At 40.1% G+C, this 14,372-nt stretch overlaps 1 protein-coding gene across 4 annotated transcripts in view; it reads left to right on the top strand.

Moving 5' to 3' along the window:
* Window positions 1-14,372, top strand: part of LOC110968748 (glutamate receptor 2-like) — a 72,957-nt gene that overhangs the window by 38,333 nt on the left and 20,252 nt on the right. For all 4 annotated transcript variants that reach the window (XR_007941186.1, XM_051946440.1, XM_051946439.1 and 1 more), the window contains exons 11-16: window positions 2,193-2,256; window positions 2,539-2,681; window positions 3,066-3,281; window positions 4,463-4,617; window positions 8,366-8,564; window positions 9,750-9,997. Coding sequence is in view for 3 of the 4 variants with exons in the window: in XM_051946440.1 (XP_051802400.1) it covers window positions 2,193-2,256; window positions 2,539-2,681; window positions 3,066-3,281; window positions 4,463-4,617; window positions 8,366-8,564; window positions 9,750-9,997 (1,025 nt within the window). In the remaining variant the exon portion in view is untranslated. The remainder of the gene's footprint in view (window positions 1-2,192; window positions 2,257-2,538; window positions 2,682-3,065; window positions 3,282-4,462; window positions 4,618-8,365; window positions 8,565-9,749; window positions 9,998-14,372) is intronic.

A 14,372-nucleotide genomic window follows, 5' to 3' on the forward strand; every position in this document is an offset into this window, starting at 1 on the left:
AATAAATAAATAAATAAAATAAATGTTTGATGTCATCAAAACAGAAGTTTGAACAGTGTGACCAGTTTTAATTGCAGTCTTGTGGGAAGAGTTTCAAGATGCTTCTGAAAAGACAATAATTTTTAAAGTCTTATACCCATTAGTACTTTCATTATTACTTGTGGTTTATTCTAAAAAGTCTAATTAAAGTTGCATTTTGTTATTTGTCAAACTGCGATCAGTTGATGGAGGAAGCCCCATGGCACACTGGTCAACATTTCTTTTCTACATGTTTCTAAAGTTCAGCTTAGTCTTTATCTATCCTGTTATTCATTCACAATTAAACTTTTATCATTAATTACAAAGTAAGGTTCAAGGCAGAAACCATGCCATGGGAATAATGAATGGAAAACCTATACTTTCTGTTCTTCCGGGGCCAAAGTAACAAAATTGTGAGTGGGTTAACAGAGTTCATCGGTTATACAGAAGGTGCATAGTCACAAGAAGTAAAGCATGTCCTACACACGTGGACAAAATTGTTGGTACCCCTCAGTTAAAGAAGGAAAAACCCACAATTCTCACTGAAATCACTTGAAACTCACAAAAGTAACAATAAATAAAAATTTATTGAAAATTAAATAATCAAAAACAGCCATTACTTTTGAATTGTTGATTAACATAATTATTTAAAAAAACAAACTAATGAAACAGGCCTGGACAAAAATGATGGTACCTCTATAAAAGATTGAAAACTATTTGACCAGAGTGACATGATTAACTCAGGTGTGTCATTTAATTGACATCACAGGTGTTTCCAAACTCATAATCAGTCAGTCTGCCTATTTAAAGGGAGACAAGTAGTCACCCTGCTGTTTGGTGAAAAGGTGTGCACCACACTGAACATGGACAACAGAAAGCGAAGGAGAGAATTGTCCCAGGACATCCGAAAAAAAATGATAGACAAACATCTTAAAGGTAAAGGCTATAAGACCATCTCTAAACAGCTTGAAGTTCCTGTGACAACAGTGGCTCATATTATTCAGAAGTTCAAGACCCACGGGACAGTAGCCAACCTCCCTGGACGTTTGCCGCAAGAGGAAAATTGATGAGAAATTGAAGAGACGGATCGTTGGAATTGTATCCAAAGAGCCCAGAGCAACCTCCAAAGAAATTAAAGGTGAACTCCAAGGCCAAGGTACATCAGTGTCAGATCGCACCATTCGTCGTTGTTTGAGCCAAAGTGGACTTCATGGGAGACGACCAAGGAGGACACCACTGCTGAAAAAACTCATAAAAAAGCCAGACTGGAATTTGCAAAAATGCATGTTGACAAGCCACAAAGCTTCTGGGAGAATGTCCTTTGGACAGATGAGACCAAACTGGAGCTTTTTGGTAAGGCACATCAACTCTATGTTCATAGACTCAAAAACCAAGCATACGAAGAAAAGAACACTGTCCCTACGGTGAAACATGGAGGAGGCTCAGTAATGTTTTGGGGCTGCTTTGCTGCATCTGGCACAGGGTGTCTTGAAAGTGTGCAAGGTACGATGAAATCTGAAGACTATCAAGGCATTCTGGAGAGAAATGTGCTGCCTCGTGTCAGAAAGCTTGGTCTCAGTCGCAGGTCATGGGTCTTCCAACAGGACAACGATCCAAAACACACAGCCAAAAACACCCAAGAATGGCTGAGAGAAAAGCGTTGGACTATTCTAAAGTGGCCTTCTATGAGCCCAGATCTGAATCCCATTGAACATATGTGGAAGGAGCTGAAACATGCCATTTGGAGAAGACACCCATCAAACCTGAGACAACTGGAGCTGTTTGCTCATGAGGAGTGGGCCAAAATACCTGTTGACAGCTGCAGAACGCTCATTGACAAATACAGAAATCGTTTAATTGCAGTGATTGCCTCAAAAGGTTGTGCAACAAAATATTAAGTTACGGGTACCATCATTTTTGTCCAGCCCTATTTCATTAGTTTGTTTTTTTAAATAATTATGTTAATCAACAATTCAAAAGTGATGGCTGATTTTGATTATTTAATTTTCAATAAATTTTTATTTATTGTTACTTTTGTGAGTTTCAAGTGATTTCAGTGAGAATTGTGGGTTTTTCCTTCTTTAACTGAGGGGTACCAACAATTTTGTCCACGTGTGTATGTCATGTCATTAATAGCTGTGATAAGACATTAATTATTGTGTTTGTGTGTGTAGGAAGCTCCTTACGTTATGCTAAAGAAGAATGCTGAACAGTTTCAAGACAATGACCGTTATGAGGGTATGTTACGTTACATAATTACATAAGTGTGTTTTTGTGTGTAATGTTTTCTTTGTAGTTTTGATTCCAGCATTTTTGCGTACTTGTTAAAGCTGTGTGAAATTAATTTAAAATTAAAAACAGAAATCTCCTATTCACATCAGTGTTCAGACCTGCAAATTAAAATGGCTGGATTTTTTAACAGTTCTTACACACAACACACGGAATGCTCAAAGAATTCATAGCTGACATATTGCCTTTTTCACGTTTGTTTTGTTTTGTTTTTTTCTAAATGGATGCTAGGTTACTGTGTTGACTTGGCTGCTGAGATCGCAAAGCACTGTGGCATACGCTACCAGCTAAGGATTGTGGGAGACGGCAAATATGGAGCAAGAGACGCCGAAACCAAGATCTGGAATGGTATGGTTGGAGAGCTGGTGTATGGGGTAAGATTTTAAAATCACACACAGACACACACTGGATGGATGGAGAGGACTAGTCAAGTTAAGGCAGATCTGAGATAAGCACTTAAGAGAAGCGGCATACGAATGGCTGGGTCAGTGTTAATGAAAATGATGTGGTGAAGCGAGGGAGGTAGTTGGTCATAGTTTTTTGGTTAGCAACATTGGCAATTAAAGAATTTTGCTTGGACCAGACAATGAATCTATCTATCTATCTATCTATCTATCTATCTATCTATCTATCTATCTATCTATCTATCTATCTATCTATCTATCTATCTATCTATCTATCTATCTATCTATCTATCTATCTATCTATCTATCTATCTCATTGTCAAACGCTGTCATGCTGTCTTTGTTCTCGAACAGAAAGCAGACATAGCAGTCGCACCACTGACGATCACTCTTGTTCGTGAGGAGGTGATAGACTTTTCCAAACCCTTCATGTCTTTGGGAATCTCCATCATGATCAAGAAGCCGCAGAAATCCAAACCAGGAGTCTTCTCTTTTCTGGACCCACTGGCCTATGAAATCTGGATGTGCATTGTCTTTGCCTACATAGGAGTCAGTGTTGTACTCTTCCTGGTAAGTGAGCCGGTTTGTGTTGTTGTGTTTTTTACTCCTATAATCATGGCTGTTATGAGTTTCTAATATTGGTGTATTAAGAGCATGCATTAACATTACATCTGAAATAAGCTAATGGAGTGATGCCTGAAATAAAAATCTACAAATAAAAATATGATCATGGCAATACATACAATGTTTAACAAAAAGACAGAGTCCAAATTAAAGCCCATCATGATGCTGGATGGTCTTTGAGACATAAAGTGTTCTCACAGTGTGGTCAAGTTTGCCTTGGACTCGATTGTACAGATGGGCACTAACAAAATGCGCCAAAGAAGAGGCCAAAAACTAACTGAAGCAGATGGCAGGCATCTCAAGATCTGAAGTACTGGAGACAGAGGGAAGACCACTGCTGATCTTCAGACAGAGATTAATGCTTCTAGATCAAAATCTGAGAAAGTCTCCAGAATGAGCACAAGCAGACGACTGAAGGAACGAGGCTTAAAGGGAAGAATAACTGCTGAGAAGACATTATTTAGGCATCCTAAAAAAGGCTTAAACACTGGACTGTAGATGACTGAATGGAAGTACTTTGGATGGATGAGTCCAAGTTTGAACTCTTCTGTCAGCATCGTTGTGTTTATGTCTGCAGAAAAGTGGGAGAGCGTTTTGATGCTAGATGCATTACATCCACAGTGAAACACGGTGGAAACTCCATTATAGTATGAGGTTCCATTTGTGGAAACTGTATGGGCAAATTAGTTAAAATGGATGGTATCATGAACAAGAAGGTCTACCACAACATCTTAGTGCATCATGGAATCCCTTCTGGATTGAACCTGATGGTTGTGGGATTTATTTAATTCAAAAATAAATTGGGCAAAGTTTTCAAAAGCAAGTCTCTGGGAACAGCTAGGAACTATTGGGAACTCAATAACAAGAGAGACTGGAAAAATACACAAAAACATCAGTTCGAAACAAATTTTTGACAGATTTCTAAAATATTTGTTAAGCACTGAATGTATAGGAGGGTTTCCCAGGGTTAACCCTAACCTTGGAAAAAAAGGTGGACATCTGTTGCTTTTTTATTTCTAAATGGCGTACAGATACCTCACTGTATTATTTAAGTAACTATGAAGGGGGTGTGTTGGAAGTCTAAAATGTGACATTTCAATTGACATGGTAATATTACACTCCTTAAGGTATCCAGGTTCAGCCCTTATGAGTGGACGCTGGAGGAGCCTGAGGACGGAGCGTTGCCACTAACAACTGAATCCACCAATGAGTTTGGAATCTTTAACTCCCTTTGGTTCTCTTTGGGCGCTTTCATGCGACAAGGTTGTGACATCTCACCAAGGTTGGTATTTCTGTTGAACTGTGACTCTTCTCTCCAGATTGCAGTTGATGTGTGGTGTTCCACTTGGTTCAAATCTCATGACAACACGTCATTTCACTAAATGTATTGTCCTGTGCATGAAACCAGCTTAAGATAACTTTTGCTTTGTGGTAGTTGACATTCGATGATGGTAAACAGAGGCCATAAAGGGTGCACACAGTCAGCAACTACACTGAAACAGTCAGTGGTATTCAACATTCCTTATCAATGGATTCATGCTGCTGGCACCAAATTCTGATCCAATCATCAGCAGTCTCAGCTGAAATGGTAATTTGTCAGAACAGGCTAAGCTTTTCCTTCCTTTATTACCAAATGACAACAGAGCAGTCATCTAAGTTATAGTAGTCTTTCTGTCAGCTTCAACCAGTCACACCTGTCTCATTGCCAGTGCTAATTACTGGATACCTGTTACAATTTCAGAAACAGTCAAACTAATGGCAAAAAAAAAAAAGTCTTTGAAAAAAGTTAATCTGAAAGATAAAACACAGATGCTCAAAAATATTTTTGTTTGTACTTGTATTTCCATGTGATTTATAATGACAAAATGACAATTTTCAGATTTTTTCTTTGTTTTGTTCAGTCAAATTTTCTTTCTACAATCACATTTTTTTATGTTTTCTGTTTTCCACTACAACTTTCTGTCAGTGTATTGGCGTGGAGGGACGAGGAGCATCGATTCACATGTTATTTACATATTAGAGCTAGTGGGCCCTCTGTTCACCACAATGGACCATATTTTTACTGCATTGGAGGATCATAGAGACTCTCATTAGTTCAAGGAATTTAGCAGCGAGTACTAACAGCACAGTGAGGTTATGTAATGTCCTTTTACAAGGAAAGATGTTTAAAGAAAATGATTTATTCTGATCAGTATGGAGTATTTACATGTAATAAGATAATAAAGGTTGTCAGTGGATTACTGATCCTAGAATTAAGAAACATGAATAAATTACAGATCCAGCTTGAATGCTTGCAATGATTGCAAATACTCTTACGCTATGGAATTTGAGATAAAAAGCATCTGAATGTCATTTTTTTAATCTAAACTATGGTAGAGACTGTACAAGGTCAACATGGACACAGAAAGCCTGGCAGAAAGAGTAGAAATACAGTGCCTTGTGAAAGTATTCGGCCCCCTTGAACTTTTCAACCTTTCGCCACATTTCAGGCTTCAAACATAAAGATATAAAATTTTAATTTTTTGTCAAGAATCAACAACAAGTGGGACACAATCGTGAAGTGGAACGAAATTTATTGGATATTTTAAACTTTTTTAACAAATAAAAACCTGAAAAGTGGGGCGTCCAATATTATTCGGCCCCCTTGCATTAATACTTTGTAGCGCCACCTTTTGCTGCAATTACAGCTGCAAGTCGCTTGGGGTATGTCTCTATCAGTTTTGCACATGGAGAGACTGAAATTCTTGCCCATTCTTCCTTGCAAAACAGCTGGAGCTCAGTGAGGTTGGATGGAGAGCGTTTGTGAACTGCAGTCTTCAGCTCTGCCCACAGATTCTCCATTGGATTCAGGTCTGGACTTTGACTTGGCCATTCTAACACCTGGATACCTTTATTTGTGAACCATTCCATTGTAGATTTGGCTTTATGTTTTGGATCATTGTCCTGTTGGAAGATAAATCTCCGTCCCAGTCTCAGGTCTTTTGCAGACTCCAACAGGTTTTCTTCCAGAATGCTCCTGTATTTGGCTCCATTCATCTTCCCATCAATTTTAACCATCTTCCCTGTCCCTGCTGAAGAAAAGCAGGCCCAAACCATGAGGCTGCCACCACCATGTTTGACAGTGGGGATGGTGTGTTCAGGGTGATGAGCTGTGTTGCTTTTATGCCAAACATATCGTTTTGCATTGTGGCCAAAAAGTTGGATTTTGGTTTCATCTGAGCAGAGCACCTTCTTCCACATGTTTGCTGTGTCTCCCAGGTGGCTTGTGGCAAACTTCAAACCAGACTTTTTATGGATATCTTTTAGAAATGGCTTTCTTCTTGCCACTCTTCCATAAAGGCCAGATTTGTGCAGTGTACGACTGATTGTTGTCCTATGGACAGACTCTCCCACCTCAGCTGTAGATCTCTGCAGTTCATCCAGAGTGATCATGGGCCTCTTGGCTGCATCTCTGATCAGTCTTCTCCTTGTTCCAGGTGAAAGTTTAGAGGGACGGCCGGGTCTTGGTAGATTTGCAGTGGTCTGATACTCCTTCCATTTCAATATGATTGCTTGCACAGTGCTCCTTGTTTATTTTATTTTATTTTATTAGTTTATTTGAACAGGGACAGTGCACACTAATCAACATTTCTGTAAATGTACCAGTTTTAGCTATAAAGCTAGTTTCCAACTGTAGTCCCTTGAGATGTTTAAAGCTTGGGAAATCTTTTTGTATCCAAATCCGGCTTTAAACTTCTCCACAACAGTATCTGGGACCTGCCTGGTGTGTTCCTTGGTCTTCATGATGCTCTCTGCACTTTAAACAGAACCCTGAGACTATCAATTCAATTCAATTCAATTTTATTTATATAGCGTCAATTACAGTCAAATCGTCTAAAGACGCTTTACAGAACCCATATGCCTGACCCCCAGAGCAGCCCAAAGGCGACAGTGGCAGGAAAACACCCTTTTAACAGGGAAGAAACCTCGAGCAGAACCCGGCTCTATATAGGGGGGACCCATCTGCCTGCTGGCCGGGGGGGTTGAGAGGGACAGAGGAGGGCAAGGGGGAGGGATGGGAGAAGAGGGAGGGGTGGGAAAGCAAGGAAAACACAACACACATTTGGATACATGCATGACAGGATATGTGACACAAGCAAAGTATAAGCTAACATTGAAAACTGACTCATAATTTACTCTGATGATGTACGGCTCTGACATTAAACATACTCCATATATAGCTAGCAGTAAAATTCAAACAGTATGTAAGTTAGCATAACAGTATAGTGAAGGCGATGCAGAGTTGACTGGTGGAAAAAGGGGAGTTGGAAGCAGAGGGCTGGAGGAAGGTGAGCAGCAGCATCCCACAGTGGACATGGTGGAGACTGGACCAGCTGGTGGAACATCAACCGCAGATCTGAAGCATCCAGCTCTGGGACCAGGGACACTCGGAGAAATAGCACAGGGGGAAACAGAGTGAATGTACTGCAATAACGGTATACATATTAAATGTAAAGGTAGATAGAGAAGGGCTCAGTGCGTCAAGAGAAGTCCCCCAGCAGCCTATAGGCCTATATCACAGAGCAGGTGCATTTATACGGAGACTTGATTACACACAGGTGGATTCTATTTATCATCATCAGTCATTTAGGACAACATTGGATCATTCAGAGATCCTCACTGAACTTCTGGAGTGAGTTTGCTGCACTGAAAGTAAAGGGGCCGAATAATATTGCACGCCCCACTTTTCAGTTTTTTATTTGTTAAAAAAGTATAAAATATCCAATAAATTTCATTCCACTTCACGATTGTGTCCCACTTGTTGTTGATTCTTGACAAAAAATTAAAATTTTATATCTTTATGTTTGAAGCCTGAAATGTGACGAAAGGTAGAAAAGTTCAAGGGGGCCGAATACTTTCACAAGGCTCTGTACAACTGGTCAAAGGACTTCTCTGTTTCCTTGGTGATCCTATGAACCTGTCATGTGATTACTTGAGTTATGAGCAGTCACTGTGAAAACTCTTTGTGGTGTGTGTGTCTGTGTGTGCAGGTCTCTTTCAGGCCGTATAGTGGGGGGAGTGTGGTGGTTTTTTACCCTGATCATCATCTCATCCTACACTGCCAACCTGGCTGCTTTCCTGACGGTAGAAAGGATGGTTTCTCCCATTGAGAGTGCTGAAGACCTGGCTAAACAGACGGAGATTGCGTATGGAACGCTGGACTCTGGCTCCACCAAGGAGTTTTTCAGGGTAAGGACTAGTTCAGGTCCACACAAATACAAGTGATTGCAGGCTACCACTGAAATGTACTACAGTTTCAGATTATGCAAAGCAGGACATGAACAGAAGGATCAAAACAAGCATGACAAGCAAACATGTTAGTTGTTGTTTTGGTGGAGGTTTGCAGGAGAACTTCACTGGTATTTGTCATAGATTCTCGAGGAGGGATGAACAGCATGTTTCAAAAAATATTCCAAACTCCTGCATAGGTGTACCTACATGTCCAAATAAACTGAGAACAAATATCCTGAAATGTAAAGCAAAGCAGTCACAAATCACTGAGCAAAACAGCTCGTATTTGATGTTGAATGAACTCATTTTTAACTGACTTTATCAGGATTTATTTTTAATTGTTATTTTGGCAACTTCTGTTGCCTGAATGCACTTAAATGTTACACTCTGTCTCCAGACAGTAACATGGTTTTCTAATGAACTATCACAATTCATTTATTTGTTGTTTCTAATTCTAGTTATGTTACTTAGCTTGTTGAAACCTAAAGCCACCAGTGAAAATACACTCAGAATGGTCGTTTCCGATATAACGGACAATGTGTAACAAACAAATCGGCATAGTCAGAGTTTGCATGAATTGGTTTCTAGCTAGCTTATTGTCTGCATACAGGAGACAGCAACGTTACTTTCAAAATATACTTGTTTGTTTAAAGTGAGCTGTAGACGTCACATTATCGACTCCAATCAGCTCTCTGGGAACAGCAGGAACTAAAACAGTAGCTGGTACCAGGAACTACGTCCTGATGGAAAACCTCACAAACCCTGTAGAGTCGAGTAGAGTAGGTGCTGGTGGAAAAGCTCCAAAAGAGACAAAACAATCACACTCACACCTACGGACAATTTAGAGTAACCAATTAACCTCAGCATATTTTTGGACTGTGGGAGGAAGCCGGTTAAACCCATGGTGAGAACCCACACAAACACAGGGAGAACATGCAAACTCCACACAGAAAGATCCCAGACCGGGACACGAACCAGCCTGTGAGGCAAAAGAGCTAACTACCGAGCCACTATGCAGCCCCACTTATTATGGCTTGGGGTATGCAGTTTACCGAAAATGTTCTTTGCTTAAGACACTTAACGTACACAAGCCTATGCAAACTAACTTGTAAAATAACATCCGTCCATGTCTCTCTCTTGTAGCGCTCTAAAATCGCCTTGTTTGACAAGATGTGGCAGTACATGAAATCAGCAGAACCTTCCGTCTTTGTCAAAAAAACGTCCGAGGGCGTCCTGCGTGTGAGGAAGTCCAAAGGAAAGTATGCTTACCTGCTGGAGTCCACCATGAATGAATACATTGAGCAGAGGAAACCCTGTGACACGATGAAAGTGGGAGGGAACCTGGACTCCAAAGGCTACGGCATTGCCACGCCCAAAGGATCCACATTAAGGTGGGTGGATCAGTATAACAATGCTAGCCAACCTGCACTGCCATGTACCATTCACACCACTAACCTGCTGCCTAGCATACTGTCCCTCTCCCCATTTACACAGTACTTATCTCCAACTTTGAAAGAGCAAATCGTGCATCTGCTTTGTGTTTCGGTGAGTGGATTCAGAACTTCCCTCACTCTGAAGCCACGGTAATGATCAGAACACACTGGCAGATGGTAATTAGCCAGTATATATGGAAAGTAACCCACTGTGGGGAGCGTGTAGTCTGGTCCCAAGCCTTAGTGCCAGGTGGATGTTGCAGTACGCGAGTGTGATGAATGGGGCATGGCGGCTTACTCGTTGTTATAATAATCCACCTACCCTGATGAAATCATCTCAGTGGTTTGTATTTCTACCATGGTTACCACCTCTGACCAACGGCTAGTGGTGGTTGCCGTGTAACTCGAAGAACACTGTTTGAAGGAGGAGTTTAAATTCAGGTCTTAAAGAATACTAGTCCTTAAAACTATGAGGATGGGCTGTATTGAGATAAAGTTAGTATTAAAAGGGATGTCATGATTTATTGAAGAATATAAAATAGTCTTTTTTCCATTAAAAGTGACTTCACAGTCTTTCCAGAGAAGAGTGATTGGCTGCAGGGTTTTTTTATTTTATTTTTTTAACAGTGATGATGACCTGGCTCTTTAAGACCTGGATCAGGGGCTCTTGTTGTCTTGCTGGTGCATTACCTTTTTCCTGTTCATGTGTGTGAGTGCGTGCTGACGATTGATTTCTATTTGAAAGGTACTCACCAGAAAAAAGTTAGCCACAGCCACATTCTTTTTAGGGAATCCCCGTCATTATCCAGATCCCTCAGATCCCTTCCTTTATTTTGAAATTTTCTGTCTTATGGTCCTGCTCTTTCTAAACATTCAGACTATGAAGTTTCTCAAGGGTTTGAACTTTTTGGTTGCAAAGAATAGGTGTGGGGTTTGTGTTAATTCCTGGAATATTTACTTATATGTAACTATAGTCTCCAGAAAACTCAACACTCAAAAATATTCACTTAGACTCACGGATAAACTGATAATATTTTTTGGTCAAAGGTCAAGATCACGAATATCAAAAAGAATAAAATGATGAAGTGATGACATAAAATGCAGAAGGGTGTCATTGGAGCTCAGGTGGTAGAGCAGGTTGTCCGCAAATTACAAAATTAGCGGTTCAATGTCCAGGTCTTCCATGTCCCAAAGTGTCCTTGGGCAAAACACACTGAACCCCAAGTTGCTCCTGATGGTGGGCATGCATGGTGAATATGTGTCCAAATGGGTAAATTAAATCCACATTGTAAAGTGTTTTGCAGAGCCTTGATAGAGTTAAAAGGAGTTATATTGGTGCAGGCCATTTACATCCAGACACCAAAAGATGGCGCCACATACACAGCCTATAAAAGTATTCACCACCTTTGGAAGTTTCCCCTTTTATTGGTTTTCAACTTTGAATCATTCTTAATATAATTATTTTTTTGGTCTTAACAGGAATTTACAAGAGACGATCTTTTAATGTAAAATAATTAATTAATAAGAGTTTCTGCCCTTCCAGTCAGTATATAGATGACTGATCTTTGGTCACAACCAAACAACCAATCGTTTCTGTGAAGCTTTGGCTCTATGCTTGGGGTCATTGTTTTTCTGGGAAACAAATGTTTTCCTGAGTTGCAGTTCTTTCACTGGTAACTTGACCTCACAGATCCAGGTGTCTGTGTACGACCATCTCTTAAAACACATTCGCTGCATACAAACGATCTCCATTTCACTAATTATATGATTGCTAGCACCACTTGGCTGCACTTGTGGAATTATGTGAGTCACTTTAGAGAGGGTTAATAATCAAAAGTCTGTCTTTTTCGTTGTTAGTTCTTTTCCAAACAGCCCAGTTAAACTGACTGTGATTCAGTGTTAAAAGACAATGAGCTTTGAAAAGAGAGGTGGTGCGCTGAGCACCTCACGTCAGCAGCCTGAGTCACATGAGCACTAATCGAACTTTATCGACACAGACAAATAAATCAAACAAAAACTAGACTAAAAATAATACAGTTTACCAAGACGGAATGATCATAGGCACAACAGGACAAATGTTGTAACACTGCTGTGCAAAACAAAATTTCCTTAATGAACGTAAATAACGAGCTTCCTGTGTTGTCATGGCAACCTGGGGACTCTTAAACAGCGTCAGCTACACCTGGTCTAGTCAATCATTTACAAGGAACAGGAAGAGTTTAGATCTGAATGCATTTTGAGTTTATATATCACACTAAAATGAGGTAAGATATCACCATCAGCCTGCAAATGATCTGAGAGAGAGGCTTGTTATGTTAAATTAATTTGTTAGTATATTCTTGTCATATTGTCCATCTAATTTCATGTCACACCAGTGCCTTTTTTTGGCAAAAGTCCACCTCTGCTCAGATGGCACACTGCTGGTCGTAGTATAAATACAATTTTTAGTTCATTTTCAACAGTTACTTGAAGTTCTACACTGGAAGTGTGAGAATGTCCTTCAAGGCTCTACTTGTTCCGTATACAACTTACGCTCTGAAACCCTTCATTTTGGGGTTTTCTTTCACTTAAACCTTTGCCAAGAACTGGAAATTATGTTACTGTCGCTGTCGCTGTCGCTTCTGTAAGCATGGCTACTGAAAGCAGCAAGACTAAAAATGCTAACCAGCCGGACAAGACTTAACCTTCTGAACTGTGTGGTGGTGGGCTAACAACAAGTATTTCTAGTTCAAAGCTGACAGAGGTAATGAATGAGTTGGGAGAGGATATCAAAGCAGATGTGTCTTTGGCCAAAGACTGCAGACTCTGAAACCTCTCTGATGGATGTGGATAGGAACTTCACGGAGCTCAAAGTGTCTCATTAGGCCCAGCAGGCAGAAAACACCAAAGCACGTGACAAAATGGACATAAAGTTCTTGAGGAGTGACTGGCTTAGTGGAGAGAATTGAAGGAAACCACCCCTTTAGCTCTGACCTTTCCTTATCCGCCTCATCAAAAGATGAAGATTAGCTTCTACCTCAACCTCAATGCAGACTTGGTACTGAAGACAGTTAAATTACTCCCAGCAAAGAAACACTTTCAGAGGGCAGGAGTAGAAGACTCACCTGTACATCCTACTAGACTGCTTCTTCTCTCTTTAATGGTACAAGCCACACTGGAGATATCTGCTTTTGTAGATTCTGCAGGAGGGTGAGAAGGAATACCTGAGGATGATGTTATGTGGCACTAATCTGGTAATAGCTGGTGAATTTTCTGACTCTACGGCGCCTGTTGTCTATGCAGTAATACTAAAAAATATAAAACCAGACTGTCTGCCTTTTGTTGTGGTTTGGTTGGTTGATTCACAGGCTGTTTATTCACCAGGTACTTCGTTCAGTCATTGTGAAAAATGGTACCTTTAAGTCCAAAATGTACATTTCCACTGTTACAGTACCGGTCAAAAGTTTTAGAATAAACCAATTTTTCCATTTTTGTTCTTGAATTCTAGTAGTTCAGGTCTAATGAATAGTTTGAAATGTTACAAAGGTAAGTCGTGAAATGCCAGAAGTTAAAAAAAATGGTAAGGTTTCCAAAAACCTAAAATAATGTACATCTCAGAATTATACAAAAAGGCCTTTTTCATGGAACAAGAAATGTGTTAACAACTTAAAGCTGTTCTGCAGCAATGGAGGTTGATGAAGCCTTGAAAGTTGGAGCTACTAAATCCTAAAGGTGTCCCATCTTTTCTAGATTCTTCCAGCCTCCTCTGTCTGCATAAAGTAGTGGTGGAACCCACCATGGAACCCTCCAGAACATTATTGGAACAACATTGTACTTCAGAAAGTAGTGTGTTGCTGTAAAAATGAAGAGGAAAATACAATTAACAATAAAAGAGAGACAACTCATCAGAACACTTTGAATGACCACATTTGATCCTGAAGATGATGGTTCTCCACCATCCTTCAGGTTTTAGTAATGCGTTGGACGGTTCTTCACCTAATTTTAGTCGTTTCATCTCCTTAGTTGTTTTCTTTGCTTGTTGCAGACCAATAATTTGACCCTTCTCAGACAGATTAACATCCTTTCCATGACCACAGAAGATGTCTTCCACCATGGTTGTTTAAGAAATGAGAAGCTCTTCACTGCATCAGCTTGAGTGAATAAGTTGTTTCATCATCCAATGGAAGGCTCTAAGCTATTTGCTAAATTAAATCGAGGTGGAGACCTTTTCTGGCCAGGCTGTGATATTGTTGCCTTTATTTAAGTACAAGACCTAAGTACATCTTGACCAATGAAAGGAGTGGAACTGTCTGCCTCTGTCCCCACCTCCAAAATCCTTAAAGTCATTTTGACA

Source organism: Acanthochromis polyacanthus, chromosome 3, assembly GCF_021347895.1.
Source record: "Acanthochromis polyacanthus isolate Apoly-LR-REF ecotype Palm Island chromosome 3, KAUST_Apoly_ChrSc, whole genome shotgun sequence".
NCBI lineage: Eukaryota > Metazoa > Chordata > Actinopteri > Pomacentridae > Acanthochromis > Acanthochromis polyacanthus.